General features: G+C 35.7%; 1 protein-coding gene across 3 annotated transcripts in view; it reads left to right on the top strand.

Moving 5' to 3' along the window:
* The window catches only part of LOC143471282 (uncharacterized), a 139,011-nt gene that overhangs the window by 83,526 nt on the left and 38,790 nt on the right, over nt 1-16,695 (top strand). The window contains exons 1-21 of one of the 3 annotated variants that reach the window (XM_076969711.1): nt 4,061-5,844; nt 6,736-6,810; nt 6,893-6,968; nt 7,089-7,125; nt 7,215-7,293; nt 7,476-7,550; nt 7,697-7,748; nt 8,877-8,922; nt 9,052-9,111; nt 9,200-9,296; nt 9,415-9,492; nt 9,630-9,681; nt 9,962-10,007; nt 10,099-10,186; nt 10,336-10,389; nt 10,469-10,519; nt 11,207-11,287; nt 11,516-11,769; nt 12,224-12,412; nt 12,656-12,740; nt 16,526-16,615. In XM_076969711.1, coding sequence (XP_076825826.1) covers nt 4,149-5,844; nt 6,736-6,810; nt 6,893-6,968; nt 7,089-7,125; nt 7,215-7,293; nt 7,476-7,550; nt 7,697-7,748; nt 8,877-8,922; nt 9,052-9,111; nt 9,200-9,296; nt 9,415-9,492; nt 9,630-9,681; nt 9,962-10,007; nt 10,099-10,186; nt 10,336-10,389; nt 10,469-10,519; nt 11,207-11,287; nt 11,516-11,769; nt 12,224-12,412; nt 12,656-12,740; nt 16,526-16,615 — 3,361 coding nt within the window. In that variant the 5' untranslated portion in view covers nt 4,061-4,148. Of the gene's footprint in view, nt 1-4,060; nt 5,845-6,735; nt 6,811-6,892; nt 6,969-7,088; nt 7,126-7,214; nt 7,294-7,475; nt 7,551-7,696; nt 7,749-8,876; nt 8,923-9,051; nt 9,112-9,199; nt 9,297-9,414; nt 9,493-9,629; nt 9,682-9,961; nt 10,008-10,098; nt 10,187-10,335; nt 10,390-10,468; nt 10,520-11,206; nt 11,288-11,515; nt 11,770-12,223; nt 12,413-12,655; nt 12,741-16,525; nt 16,616-16,695 lie in introns of those variants that run through there. The other 2 variants (XM_076969710.1, XM_076969712.1) reach the window with 2 other exon arrangements.

The following is a 16,695-nucleotide window of genomic DNA, read 5'->3' as shown; positions in this document are numbered from 1 at the left end:
AAACAACCTCTGACTATCCTGGCCGCAAGGTTGATAGAGCACAATATATTACCGGTATAAAATTATTTAGTTTGTATCATTTGAAAATATTCTGCCGGTACAATATTCTGAAAACCAACAAATTTCAATAAAAATGTCGTCACACGTGAGCGGCAAATAAGGCGATGAAGGAGTAGAGACGCGAATCTTTAAGCGCAAAAGCGCTTTCGTGTATTCGGGTTGGTGCTCCCACATCGCATTTCGTCTTCGGTTTCTTACTTGCGTTTAAGTTTTCTTTGCATGAGAAGTTTACCGCGAATTTCGTCAAATTGTTGACTAACCATACCCCAAGTCAGGGGCGTCTTCGCATATTTAACAGCTATTGCTGATAAGAATTTCTTTTGTTTGATGCTTGTTTCATTGTTACAAACTTAACTGTTATAAAAACTTAGGTTTGCCTAGTGCTGTATGAGACATATTCACCGGCATATATGTTGTTGTAATCAGCCAGAAAGGATAACATGAAATTATAATATATCAACTAAACTTGTCATAAAATCACTCGAATGAAAGTTTTGTTTATTCCGTTTTATATCCAAAACAAACTTTTATTACTTTTTAGTGGTTAGCCCGATGTTTATTTATTGTTACTAAAAGACTAACCTTAATAATGGCCTATGGTGAAATATGGGGTGGTTCCTATTGCTCGAGTTCCGGAGTTACCGAGCTTGTCTCTGTGTAAGACAGATTGACACACAAAGCTTTTATTGGAATTTTTTAAATCGTTTTGCCCAATTTTGGAACCTTTCACCAGAACCACTGAACAGTCAACAGAAGCAATATCTATAATGTATGTACCTGAGACATTACAATGGCAATGCCACTGGATATCGGAAATGGGCAGAATTACTGCCATTACCAAGGTATAAGACTAACAACTTTAAAACAATACTCAGGAAGTTATCATGACGCAGTGTTACGCTTCGCTGATTCGATACTCGAAGACGAAAATTCTATGTCTTATACAATCTGTAGCCTATATTTCATTACTTAAGTTATAATATTATCACAAACCGTTAAGGTGTACAATAAGTCTGAGGGTGAGAAAAGCAGTCAACGACCTTATGAGACTCATATATTATCACCCACAATAAACATTTCAACAAGCAAACATTGTTATTGAAGTGGGTCAACCTGTCAAGTTCAGGTACCGTACACTAACTTTTCATTACAAATCTTTCCATCACTTGTGCTCATTGTAACTTGAACGCAATGAATATACTTAAAAAGATTTTTGACATTGGTTTTTCCATGGCTTGTTTTATCTTAACAACAATTTATTTGTCTAGGCCAGGGGTGGGCAACCTTTTTGAACCCGAGAGCCACTTCGGTTGTTAAATTTTGACTGACGAGCCAAGTTATAAGAAATTATGACGTCATAAATAGTTTATGTCGTTTAATTGTTCCATATCTGCATTCCTCAATCGAAAAATATCATTAAATTTGGATAATTAACAACTTGTCATCAATGCTGGCCTAAATAAGGAAAAGAAAAAGAGAGAAACGTTCATAAACGGTACTCTTGGTAGCCTTTACAATTTTTTGAACTTTTACGATTCGACTATAAGAGCCACAAAAAAACATGCCGGAGAGCCGCATGCGGCTCGCGAGCCGCAGTTTGCCCACGTCTGGTCCAGGCCATAAATACCCTATAAAACACAATTTTCAACAATCTTTTTGATTGGTCAATAACAATAACAAGATCAGTCAAATGTTTTATAGGATATCTATGGTCTAGGTGGGTCACTGGTTCACTTTATTCTCAGGCTGTGGTCTTCTTCGATGTCAGCAACTATCTTTTTTCAGTAGTAGCTTAAGATTTCTAAAAGCTAAAATCAACTTGCAAACAAACCCAGGGAAGTGATTAAAAGTTACAACTGTGACGGTCAAGACCATACAAAGTAGCTTCCATTACAAATTTACTTCTTTTTAACTTACCAAAAGAAACGGGATATTTATTTTTGGTGATTCCCCTAGGGTAGTTTTCATTTTGAGTTTCCAAGAGTAACGCTTTGGCTGAGGCTAGTTCCTGTTTTCATTTAAAGGTCGGCTGGTTTGTAGTTTGTACAATCATAAATTATAATCAAAAGGTTGTGGCTTGTTAAAAAATCTTGGTTAGTTAGATGCAAGCTCATAAAGGCCAGCCTGTTAATACACTGTTTGACCGGAAAGTATCGTAGCTTAAGCTGGATAAACGTTCGGGGTCTAGTTGCAAATCCTGCCATGAAATACAGTCAGAGTTTAGGGTAGTAGCCAATTTTATAGCCTAAAGATTATATGGCTAACCAAGGCCGATTGAGGTCTTGCCACCATCTTGAATTACAATTCCTGCTGAAGTTGATGTTTTGACACACAGTCCAGGGCCTCAAACCGGGCCCGGAAAAAAACTTTGTGAACTGAACATGTGCGGTGCGCACACTGTTGTGCAACGTAGCTATTAGGTGCAAAAAATGGGTCAAAAAGCTACCTTGTTAACTAAACAATTCCCAAACAACGATATCTGGTGTACATACGCTCAAACGAGTGCACACTTTTTTGCCTACTGGTGTACACCAGTCTTTGAAAATTACGCAGTCTATAGCATGTTAGACATATATAAGTTAACCAGAATAGACTGGAATTTTGGGCAACAAAAGCAGGTATTGACGGTTATCCAAATGAAGCCCCAACAAACTTTCAGATCTGTTTGTTAACAAATTTGTAGTAGCCGTGCTATCCTGTATCCAGAACTTTTTTTAACTTCACACCGGATTATTATTGACCAAACAAAGAAATCTGGTTGTTAGAACACCAATTTACAATGAATAAACAAAGAATTTGGATTTTGTGATGCCATCACACCAAAATTTGCATCTTTCAGCTCACGATTTCTTATCAAAAACTGTCGTACTTTCCATGGCCGCATCCATGGACAACATGTGGCCATGGAACATGTCGAGCATCTTCGAACCGAGAACATCTTCAACATGGCCCTTAGTCAACCATTTTGACCTCGCGTCCCACAAAGCAAATTATCAAATTGAAACTATGCCAACTGCAAATTCACATTTTAATTTTCGCTCTTCTCTTGTTTATACAAAAAGAACACAATGGTTCTTTTTTATAAGTTGCGTGGCATAGGCTCACTAAATACTGTTTTTCCTATGAACTACAGTGGCGCACTTTACGTGCATAATTTTGCACTTAAAGAACTGTGTACCGGGACATTACTATGTAATTGTACACTCAAGAGCACACTTCAAGTGCATCTAAACATTTTACACGTCACCACTTGTCATTTTTGGCTGCTTTTGATCTTGCTAAAAAGAGCCAAACTCTACAGTCCAGGCATAGCACGTCGTTGGCGTACTTATTATGTACCTTCAGCATACGTATCACACAGAATGCACCTTGACCTCCAAAAGGAGACTTATAATGACAGTTTATGACAGAATCTTTTAAACTCCTATTCGGATGTTGTATGCGACTTGGTCATACCTCGTAGTTGCAGGTTTTTTGTCAGAAATTTTCACACTATGTTACAAGCAAAACATTTCATGGCAAACAAACCTTTTAGTACAATTTTTGTAACATCAACTATGTAATGTCACAGGCAAAATATCTTAATTTAATTCAATTCTAGAATTTGACATTTTCAAATTTGGACCTTTTTTAACTAACCAATTCTGGGCATCCAAACAGACAGATTTTGCTTTAATGCTCTAACACAATTCTTTGTGCAACTGGGAAAATATAGGTTGTTTGTATATCTTTCATACTGAGGCTAGAAATTTACGTGCAGTATATGTGTTAATGTGCATAACATATGTGTTATAGTATTTTAGATGAACTCGAGGAATAGGAGCGTACAAATTTGCAATAACAATAAATTTGACTTCACTTTGTGTTTCAACTTGTGAAAAGTATGCAGAAAGATCAACCTTTAAACTACTTTTGAGTTATGCAACATGATTGCGACGACCAATGTTGCTTGATCTTCTGTACTTGTATTTCAATACAAAGTTATTATTTTTCAGGCATTTTCGAAGTTATAAGACAGTTTAAGTTCTTGTTGTACTGTTTGTAAGACGTTTTACAAATGATTTTACCAAGAGCAGCTCTTTTAAATCATGAATACTGGGCTGCGGCTTATATCATCCACTCGTAAAAAAGATAAACTTGAATTAAACAACGGTGAAAGCTTTGTATATGACAGAGAAAGCAAATATGGCTTTTGGACATTTTGGCGTTGTTATAAACGTGGAAAATGCAAATTAAGATTGCATTTGGCTAAGGAAGCATTTGAAAGGCTGAAAAACGGACAATCAGTTGAACCAAGTTCATGGAAAACACGTGGAGAACACATCCACGACAAAAAATCAAGATCAGATTATTTTGAAAGACCTTTCAATACAGCTATGCCAGAATCCACCCAAAACACAACTTCCAATGTCTCAAATGCCCAAGCTCCTCGTTCAAGCAATCCTTTTGCAGCTAGTTCTAATGTGCAGCGTGGGTTATCCTCAGTCTCTGGACAAATAACAAACAATGATTATATGGCGATTAATCGACCAGTGTTAAGGCAAGCTGAAACTTCTGCAGGTGCTGAAACATCTCACTCCAGTCAACCGAGTGGTTTTGTACAAGAACAACAGAACTTAGTCAGCAATTTATCTGAAAGTGGCCTATTAAATCCTGCACCAAGTGTGCAGCAAAATGTTCCTCATGCCTCCAATATTAGTGCTGTGTTAACAATAAGTAATTCCACTACTAGAACAGTTTCAACTTCGCTATGTCATCCATCCCAGGCAAAAAGAGCACGTTATGATGACAATACTAACATCCCAAGACGAGGTCAAGTAGAAAACAGGAATGGTCACGATATGCCAAATACTAGTCTGACATTCTCACAAAACCCACATGGATCTAATTTGCAAAACGTCAACAGAGTGCCTTCTGCTTTGAAAAACACTTTGAAAGTTTATGGCAACTCTGATTTGAACAGAGATTTCGTCAAAAAACTTTTGCAGGACGTACACTTTTTGAATTCCAAGATTTCTGGTATCGCTGGTAAATTAACCAATAGCACTTCTAATAATTTGCACTGTGAAATTATTTGCAATACAAGAGAAGATGTTGTTGAATTATTTGATGCATTGAAAAGTCGTGAAACGAAGTTTAACATAACGGTTGAACTCTGCCAGAAGGAAGAGATAAATGTCCAACTGGATTCTGTGCCATTTACTCTGGAAGGTGGTCACATCTTAAGTTATCTTCAACAAAACCACGGGACCGTTTCTGCTTCTGGAGTATGCCGCAACCAAGATGAAGATGGCTATTATACCGAAACTTGCACTGTGGTTATGAAAAGGAGAGATTTGGATCAAAATCCAATTTCTGATAAAATAGTTATTGATGAAAACACTATCCATGTCAGCTATGAGGGCCAAATGTTGCAACATCCACCACCAGCCACTAGCTCCGCTGTTTCTTCAGAATCAAATGATGCTTTGAGTTTCCTTGCATTATTGGCCAGCGTAGATGACAGAGAAATCAATAGAACGCACCAGATATCTGAGGTCCAGTCCAGTGGTTCTTGTATAATGTCGTTATCGTCTTCAACAACAACAACAACTATTTCCACCAACCCAGCTCCAGAACACATTGAAAAAGTTCCCAACCAAAATGTGCCTCCACCTGTTTTTCCTGCACGTCCCACTCAAGCTGTCCTAACTACATTGCAGCCTGTAAGATGTTCAATTCAAAGTTCCATTTCTACGCAATCCACTGTATGTGCTGCAACAACCAACTCATCTACATATTCAGGTCAGACGATTGTTACTATCATATCCTATTGTTGGTGGAGTATAGGATCTGTTCGTATGTAAACGATGTTTTAAATAACAGTGACTACTTGACTAATAAAAAGCAAAATATAAGATGACACTCTGGCGTTAACTTTATTTTAATTTCTCAGCACGAGCTTTCGCAAGCATAAGCTTGCTTCATCAGGTGTACTAAGAGATGTCAATAATTACTATACATTATAGATAAGTGTATGGAGTTAGTGTATTAGTTATAGATTAGTTATGTAAGCAGATATTAAGTATAAGTTATGTGTTGTTTCACTTTGTTGCTCTTCCTGTCATGTAATGAAATCAAGTTACTAACTTATCACTCTGGTAAATCTGAATTGTGCTTTAATTTGGTGAGAGTTGAAATTGCTTCAATGTACGAAATCTTTGCCAAGAATTTGATAAACAACAGTATGAAGTTCTCTGTAGTTTTTGTCAATCTTGCAACCATTTGGTAAAATGCATTTGTTTACTTCGGCATAATGTTGTCACTTCTACTCGCACTGTCAGCTTTTTTCATTTTAGTTTTTAAAATTGGTTATGAAGTTGTTAATAGACTTTGCTGTTGGGAAGTAAGTAAGCGGTTTGGAATTTTAATTTCAACCAGTATTGCGGAGCCCCTTTTCCCAATACCACTTTCTACGCTATTGGATATAATGCAACTAAATGCTTAACACGCTGTTATTCTGTCAAGTTGGTGCCAACAGCCAGTACATACCATTTTGTTCTAAACATTATTTTATTGATTTGACGCGTTTAATATTGAAACCTTGTCCAAATGTGTGTCATCTCTGTAGAAAAGGTCAACATTTTATGGTTTTTGTTTTGATTAAAATTTAATTTGATGATTTCATACATGCAGTTGGTAACACGCAGCAATCTCGTCCTCAACCATCTCCTCAGCAAACGTCAAGATTCGTCCCACCTCTGCATAATTGTGAGTTGTTCTCTTAACAGTGACAAATGTGTTGGAAGTGCATTTTGAAAATATATTTGGTGCAACCTATGCATGTTTTTAGACCATATGAACTTCAACAACAACCATGGTTTGCAAGCAAGACATCCACTCACTAACAACACTCCATCGTGTTTCCAGTAAGATAAACTGCATTGGGATGATTTTATGCATAAAATTTAAGCCATGAAATTTTGTTTGTTAATAAAAAATCTAACAATTGCAAAAATATCATATTGCATTTGATACATTTGTTTTAGGCAAGCTACTGGATTTGCACCACCAATTTGTAACCAAGTAAGCTGCTGTAATTGCTAATATCAGTGTCGAACAAGCTTGTAGTGTGTCATCGAAGTCATTTATTTTTTCACAATATTTTATCCCAGGTACAACCTGCTTTACCACAGCAGCCTCATAGGAACAGCGGATGTGATATAATGAGCAACCCACCTTTGGCCCATCCAGGTATTTCCAAAGTTGGTTTCTTTAATGAGGTCACAGGCACGATAAATGAACATATTATATGTTACATGCAGTGCATGTCAAGATATCATACATATTTAACATTCAACTGCATGTACTATGTGCAGGTCAGACTACCTTTAAAACTAGGATAATGTTTATTTAAATGCATATCTTGTTAATAGGAGGTGCTTCACAACATTCAGATCAATCACAACGTTCTCAAATTGCTGTTGTGCCTATTCAGGACATGCAAGCTGGTGAGAGGAATAATGAGTAATGTGAAAGGCGTTTGGCTGTTTACTATGCACAGTTGCACACTTTGTATCATGTAAATCTTGCATCTTTGGTGTTTGTTTGAGTCATTACTGTGGGTGGTTTGCTTTTGAATTTGTAATTTGCGCAGGAACCTCTGGGACGGTGGTACAAGTTGGTGACTATATACCTACAATGAGTCGGTAAGAAAATAATTAAAAACTGATCTAAAATATTGGAGCTAGTGACTTCTATACACCGTGTTTTGAAATGGGTTTGGTGACACTTAATCACGCGACACATAATCACTTGGACATTTAATCACGCAACATTTAATCACAAATTTACACACGTTGCTTGTACTGGCTGACTGATAGCCTGTTTTGCCAAAGCCGACTCTTTGTTGCCGCCGTGGTTATGTTCAGCATCAGCGTCAGTTATGATTTGGTCTCCTTCAGTTGTTATACGAGCCTGGCACCGACTCTTCTGGTAGAGTTTGCAACGCCACTGAATCGTTCCGTTTGCGTACTCACGGTGTTTGACAAACTCGTACTGTTTGTGCAGCACCGATTGATTCCCTTTCGATGTTAAGCTAAACTGCACTGTCTTATTAGTCATAGTAATGTCCGTTGGACCCGACTTTTCTGGTAGAGCTTGCAACGCCACTGAATCGTTCCGTTTTTATTAGTCCTAGTAATGTCCGTTAAATTAAAATAATCACGATTTACAACAGTAAGACAGCGGCAGGCTATAGAGTGATAGACAAAGCCGCTGTCCAAGTGCTGTCGCGTCCAAGTGATTATGTGTAGCGTGATTAAATGTCGCGTGATTAAGTGTCCAAGTCGCGTGATTAAATGTCCAAGTGACTATGTGTCGCGTGACTATGACGCGTGATTATGTGTCCTAGTGATTATGTGTCGCGTGATTAAGTGTCCTAGTGATTATGTGTCGCGTGATTAAGCGTCGCGTGATTAAGTGGCATGATTAAGTGTCGGTACACCACACTGTGTTTTGAAATGTGTGTAATGAATTGTGAGAACTAAAACCAGCCATTGTCATGTAGGGATTCCCCTGTTATAATTTATTGTGAAACATCTTGATGGCTCATAGACAACTTCTGTTTTCAAACGAATAACAAAAGAGATTTGGATAATGATTTACTACAAATTATTATTGACATTGATATTAGTGGCATTATTACTGACATACTTTCTTTAATTTCAATTAGTCATTCTCATAATTTAGCTAAATCAAGATTCTTTTGGTTTTTGATTATTGATTAATGTTCTTGATGATTAATGTATTTGCTCAAACCTGAAAATATATTTTAGGGAACCTGATGAAGCCGCACTGCAAATTCCCAATCAAAATAGTCAGGTAAGCTAAGTTAATAAATCATTGTTGAAGATGCTTCTGTGATGTGTAATTGTAATTTTGTAATTATTATTATTATTATATATACTTATTATTCTTTGACAAAATATGTTTTCTCGAAAATAATTTTAGCTTTTATCTTCTTCACAAACTGGTGGAGTTGGACTACCGCTTACAAACCAAACCAACGAAGTAAGTAAAATATTATAAATGGTCCTTGCTTTATCCAAGTAACCAGTTACTAACTAGTTCTCTTACAATTACCTGCTTCCATCTGTAGTTTGCTCCACAACAACCAAGGAATGATGACACAACAATGCTTCACAACAACGAAGAATGCAGACAAAGTATGATGGACACCTCGTTCGTCAATTCAGGTATCAGCAAAATCAATTTGTTTGATGTCGTTTAAAGTGTTACAGTGTCAGTACGTTATAGTTTCTAAAGGATAGAATGTTTGAAAAATTTACATTGAAACCCTGTTGTTGTGAACAGGTGGTTATGCGCAGCAATCTACAACTTTAGAAGATCTTGTCAATGCTATAGTGCCATCTCAAGCTATGCCTATTATTGGTAAGTTATTTCAGTAATGAGTGGCATCAAATGAGTTTGGTTCTGTGCATTGCATGCAATAGATCTTGTAAATCTTAACTGTATGATGGATTACTCTGTGATAATAATAGCTGTGTAAATGCTTGAAACTTGTTTAGGAAACCTTGGGACAACAGATTCAATTGGCAACAATATATCCTCCCTTAATCAGTAAGAAAATTCATTAGCATTGGTATATTATATCTGTGCAGAGCCATAAGGCTAAGAAAGTTTGATATAAATATTATAGAATGGCTTGTCATTATGCTGCAGCCAAAAAATGTTTTGTTACTTCTCTAAATCTTGTAAGCGAGTACAATAAGTGAGCTTTGGTTGACCCTAAAATTTATTTCTCTGGCAGACAGATCTGCCATTTCCGATGTTAATCTTGCACATAATTAAAGTTTGTTGATTTAATGTTGAATATTGTGTGTTATTATGTTTATTTTAGGAATTTTCATGAAGTTGAACAACCAGCTTCAAATCAATATACTGAGGTAAGCTGATATGTTTATATCAACATAAAGTTGCTTCTCTTTGAAAAATTTATGATTTTATGAAAGTGATTCTTTCCATTTGTTTTCTCAGCTACAATCTACTTCAAAATCACAACAACAACAGACAGATGAAGAATATAGAGTTGATGTTGAGGAGACTGCATCCATGCAACGTTCAGGTATCGCTGTTAAGTGACATAATAATTTATCAACCATAATTGATAACGAAAATCATATTTACAATAAAAATGATATCTGTTTTTGAATTCAAACTTTGTCATTGATATTTTTAATTATAAGTATTTTCCTTTTTTTATCATTTGCACAGATCTCAGTGAAGTGGAAGACTCTGAAAGCGACAACTTGTCTTCAGATAGTTCAGGTTTGGGTGGCAACTTATATCTATGATATGTTCTGTTTGAATTAATTTTGTTTGAGATTAAGACATTTGTTGTTTGTAGATGGCGAAGCTGATGATGACATGAGTGGGAACTCATTGTACGGAAGTGTTGGTGAGTTTGAAAAGTCATATTCATGACACTTCAGTTTGTTATTTTAAACTTTTGGCTTGACGCTGTTGAATATTGTGAACCTGACACGTTGTTCAACGTTTTAGGATATTGTGCTTCCATGTTTTACAACAAGAACTTAAAATGTGTGACTCAGTGGAAGTTATATTAGAGTTTCAAAACTTTTAGTTGTTTTTTTTCAAAAATTTGTCTCCGTTGTAAATGGCTAGGCAAAGGTCATGTTTTCCGCCAAATAAAGATTACAAATAAGTAACAACTTGACTAACTGGTCGACTGTTGAAAACCATTGCTCATTTGCTGCTATACATTGCCCCTAACTGCTGGAACAGTGAAAAATATCCCCTTCCACATGGGCCTTTTATTACTCATTGAAATTAGAACTATTACATGATATTTTCGCTTTATAGTAAAAATGTAATTGTTCTGCAGTTTCGCGGCTGCCATGGTCACACAATATTGTCCATTGTCTGTCTCCATACATTATGATGATATGATGTATGGAAGAAGTTATTGATATAATTTAATTTATTTTTTAATCCTGCTGAATGGCTGTGTATTTATAACTTGAGGACTGTGCATGTACGATATTTAACATCATTGTTTGACTCTTTTCAATAATTAAATGTGATATTGTTTTGCAATGGTAGAGATTATTTTCTTATTTTGCAGAAAATTCCCAGCACAGGAAAATTATTCGCAAATTGACAAAGTATGAAGAAGAATGTGGTGTGAATGAAGAATTGTTTTCATGTAATATGGTTGTTGTTGAGCTCTGCTATCTAGCTGTACTGCAGCTCCCTGTATAACATTTCCACTGAGTCTTTATATTTCTGCATATCTTAAGTATTTATCGGTTCAGTAGTGACAGATAGATTATAATTACCTCTACCATTGCTACCAAAAATGGATTTCTCAAAGTGATTACTGATAAAATTTATACAAACCTGTGACAAATAATTATAATTAGGCGATTTTTAGATGATGTGTATCATTTGCAACGACTCTACAAGCGCATTCATAAAATCAATGACGAGCAGCTCACCTCAAAAGCACTGGAGCTCTTCCCAGAAAAGTTGTCATTTTATAGAGAGGAGTTTACAGAACTAGACTCATTTCTATTCGTTCTCACTAAAGTTGAGAAATGCATTGAGTTGCTTGATCTGTCCTACTGCTCCTCGGAACCAGAAGATTTTGGCCGATTATTTTCTGCAGTTCAACAAATGCCGGGAAAGGTATCATTATTTTTTGTTTGCAGAAATTTGTTTAGAGATCACAAGATTGCTGTTTGTTTATTGTTTGACGCCATTTGATGAGGTTTTCAATTCGTTTTGGTCAGGTTAAAGTTAAAATCAGCAATTTAAAACTCGTAATGTGGCCAGATAAATTTGAAAGTTTGTAAAATTTAAGAATTAGTTCGGTAGAGTTGAAATTGTTCTTTTTATACCACATAGTTCGTAGAACCAAAGGATAAATATTGATAACTACAAAACTGGCAGTCATTGACAATCAATAAATCTGAATACTACTGCTGTGTTTTTGATAGGAATTTCAATTGTTTAATACTCCGAAGTATTTGTTTACTCTTTATCAGTACACTAACAAACTTATACCATCATCATTTGATTTTTTAATTTGATTGAATATTTTACTTACAACAATTTTCTTTTGCAAACCTATCAACTGTAGATCAAAGAACTTAAAATCAGTGGAAACATAATCCCAGAGATACCTTCATCATCATTTTTCAATAAAGTCAGTGAAGAACTGTGGATGTGTCGTTGCTTTCACGATGAGGATGCATCGGGTGAGAAGCGAGATGCGAACCAGTCAGAGAAGGATGAAATTCAGCAAAACCTTGATCAGCTGGATAACTTGGTATTGCTGTAATCTGTTAAGTTTGTGTGATGTTTGACATTTTAAACAAGTGATTTAAATTTGATGTTGCCATGATAGTCAGTTTGATAAGTTTATTATAACAATAGGATGACCCTCTTTAAATTAGCTACAAAGTTTTTGACAAAACAATATAATACGAATTTTTTTATAAGCTGGTCTAAATGGTGCACCCCATTTGTATTTCATACTTTGTATGCAATAAATTTAATTTTTTATTTTTAGGAGTTGGAAGTTTATGTTGGTGTTGGTGATGACGGTTGTTTAGTTTCACTCAGCTCACAAAAGCAATTTGACGTCACAACAACAAGTATGTTTGAAACAATAGCAAACTCATCACAGTTTATATCTCCGAGTAGGATTATATTTTTCTGTGCTTCAAGTCAACGATTCTCAACCTTTGTTTTACGCCACCCAATTTTTTTTCATTATTAATGCTTGTGGTCCAACGTTTCTAAACACTTGAAGCACGTAGCTTGGTCCTCAGCACTAAATTTTCCGATGTACTATAACACACGACACCATAATTTGTTGCAAATGAAACATCGAACGCTAACATGTAATAACAACATATATCCTACCAGCTTGCTATAGCAAAACTTTTTTGAATACACTATCCTTCAAGGAAGGGCACACAGTTTCTTTGGTGTTTTGACTTGAAATGAAATATAACACAAAAAACACCCAGTAAAAATGCCTTGGATTGTTTAGCGATGGTTATGGCTTTGCTGGTTGATGACTAGAAACTAAGAAACATGATCACTAAGAAACGCTTATGTGCTGTTTCAAGCACACTGCAACAAAACCAAAACAAATTAGTCATGTAAAAAATCGCTGGTGACCCAAATATGGGTCGCAGCGAAAAGGTTAAGTAACTTAACGAATGGTCCGGTTGCGATCCATAGGTTGAGAACCTTTGCTATTTAAGTTGATGTTTTAATTTTGATACTGATGCAGCATTTAGTCTTACGGTTGAAAATGTAGTGCTTGCTAACTTTGCTTTTTATAGTACTACACTTGACTTTGATATAGCTACTGTAGATTTCAGCAACTTTTTATTCCAATATGGGCCATTTTATTTGAGTAATTTGATCAAGGGTGCCAGAAATATGTCAGAAATAAACATCCCCTTACTTCATTGAGCAAATAGCAGGAGGTGCCTTGTTGAAAAGGCCTATTTTTGCTTACTTACTAAAATCTTTATGACCTTACATGCAAATTTATTGATCTTTTCTTTCAGCCTGGACATGAAAATTATACAGATTAAAATTGTATCCTTGAGTGAATTTAAATTTTAAAGCTAACCAATTTTTTATGTTTGTTTTAACCTGACTTCCTATGTAGTTAGGGTCAGATTTACCTACTGCAAGCCAGTGTTAAATTTTCAACAGGGCCCTCAAATTTTTTAATTTTTAGTACAGTAGTAACTTTTGGCTTTTTTAAAAAGTTTAACAAACACAAGTTCAATCAATTCGTGTCTACTTGCAAAACTTTCAAAACCATTTCCCATTTGTCTCAGAAAAAGTGTCTCAGCTGAAGTAAACATAAAATTTTCTTAGTCTTCATAGCATGAGGCTTGTGGCAACTGCCACACTTACAACTATGTTAATCCTACCTTTTTTAGTAGGTTTAGTTAATCAACAAAAGGACAAAAAACTGTTAGTTACAGCTGTTCAAGGATTTTTTAATTTTGTTTGCACTGTAGTTTTTATTTTATTTTGAAAAGCCTGAAAGTGTGTATATACTCTAAATAGTCTAAACTCTAATTTAAAAGATAGAAATGTTCTGGTTTGTTCATTAAATTTGCAAGTTATCAGCATGATACTGTGTTTAACCTACAATAGTATTTTAAAACAATAACTAAAGAGATTTCAAGTTTAATTTTAAGCAAAGGATTTTTTTGCATAGTTTATAGTTCGCATTGGAATAATTTCCCCTGCCAGCCTTTGTCCTTGAATTTTTATTTACAAGTCTTTAACAACTCAGTTGGTAGAAAATTAAGATCTTTATGGGTTATTGGATTTAAAACGAGCTTTTATCCAAACATTAAAAGAATTTGGAATTAATGCTCTCAAACCCAAACTCTCACCTTTCATGAGCGCATTGCCGCTAAAATTATTTTATACAAAAAAAATAAGTCATAAGATTTAAGCGCGAGACTTCCAGTATAGACGGACCCAATCCCCGACCACTACGCCGCCACATTTCTTTCTATGCCTCGGCCAAAACGAAATTCATATAATCATCAGTAAAACGAAATTGATATAATCATCAGCGAACATCTGCCGGTCACCGTATAATGGTTCGGCTACTTCAGTAAACTGACGCCGTGTAATTGTCACTTTGAATTTCAGACACTTTGAATTCAGTCAGAGTTTAGATTATTTCTGATATCCTGGGTAAGTGTAAGGCAAAGTTTGTAAAGTAGGCGTTGTTCAAAAAAAAATAAAACGATTTAATTGTAAACAATCGAAATGATATACCGGTACCATGTACAAATAACCTTGTGTACCGGTAACAGCAAGTAGGCTACTGGCCTATAGTCTAATCTAGCTGTACTGGGCTAGGCTAGCCCTGCAAAGGCTGTCTTTTTAAAATATTTCAAAACTTTTCAATAAAATAAGCTAAAAATTGCTAATCTGTAATTCCTTTAATCTTAAATTAACGCATAACCCAGAAAAATAACTCACAAAATAGAAAAGTTTCAACATTAGTGCAATGTACATGGTAGGCTAGTAAGGGTAATGTATTTGGCAAGAACAGTGCCTAATATGTAATTTATAACTGTTAGTAGGACTACAATAACACTAGTTCTGTGGATCAGTACCTGTAGGCTTAGGCCTAGTACTGGTAGCTTTTGCTGATAATTATACCTAACAAAATCATTATATTTGCAAATATATAATGACAGGGCTGTGTGATTTTTAAGCCAATGTTTTATTTTGTGTGTTGGGCGCCACAGTAAGGCTTAAAATGTGTTTTTTACATTTGCTTGTAACCAACTTGTAGCCTAACCTACACCAGGTTCAAGTCACAGACAGGCCTACAGTTATTTAAATGTAAAACAAGTGAAAACGAAAGTTATGTTTGTTTAGAACAGGGGTGGGCAAACTTTTTGTACTGCGGGCCGCATTAGAAAAAATGTTGCAGCCGGCGGGCCGCACACTCTCATTACAAAGTAGAAAAATTTACCCGGTGTGTAAATAAACGCATATTCATATTAAACACAATTTTTGCATTTCACACTTAGTTACGTTTAAAGCTATGCAACTTCATCCCAAAGGCCTATGGTAGCTGCTACCGTATTTGTATTTTATGATCAGACAATGCGTGAGAAGTGTACGGCTAGTTGCTGAAAGCATGTTGCAATACATGCGCGACTGACGTGTGTGTGTTTACGCACTGAAAGTGAAGAGAAAAACACACTCGTAAAGGGTAATAATTTGTCATGTAACCTGTTTAATAAAAACAATAAGTGATGAGTAGGAGTTTCTGCAAGTGCCGGCGGGCCACATAAAATGGGACCGCGGGCTGCATGCGGCCCGCGGCATAAAATGGGACCGCGGGCCGTAGTTTGCCCACCCCTGGTTTAAAATATGAGGCACTGGAATTGCTGTGTGTTTATGAGCAAATTCTTCAAATCAGTGACAAGCAGCTCACCGCAAATGCAGCAAAACTCTTCCCACAAAGGCTGCGTTTATCCGATATCTGACTGACATGGAATCAACTGGCAAGCCTACAAAGGCTAACTTTTTATAAGAATCATACTTTTTTTCATTTGACCAATCCCAGGTCTAGCAAAAACGAACCCCCTTGTTAGTTCTAGTTCAAATATTTGTAGCGTGTTACTGTATAGGGTTGTAAGGCACAGACAGACATAAGCTTTACTTGTTTTACCACCGATTTCTAGTGGGGATTTTATTTTAAACAATTTGCACACATACCTGACTTTTTTGACTTTAGGTTATTTTTTACCAAAATGTGTTAAGAAATATGTTTAGGAATAAGTGTAGTTTATATCCTTGTATTTAGTTTAGTTCTTCATGTTCTATAACATCCAATGCTGCTAATCTAAAATGTTTCATTATTTTGCAGAAAATGCAAAGCGCAGAAAAATAACTCGAAAAATAGAAAAGTTTCACTATAGATATGGTGAAGATTATGATGATTATGATAAAGATGGGGGTAATGTATTTGGCAAAAGCAGTGCCTAGAGTGTACTTTATAACTGTTAGTATGACTACAATATAGCTAAGATAACACTA

The sequence above is a fragment of the Clavelina lepadiformis genome, chromosome 9 (genome assembly GCF_947623445.1).
Source record: "Clavelina lepadiformis chromosome 9, kaClaLepa1.1, whole genome shotgun sequence".
Classification (NCBI taxonomy): domain Eukaryota; kingdom Metazoa; phylum Chordata; class Ascidiacea; order Aplousobranchia; family Clavelinidae; genus Clavelina; species Clavelina lepadiformis.
Note: the sequence above shows the minus strand (reverse complement) of the source record. Positions and strands in the feature narration are given on the sequence as shown.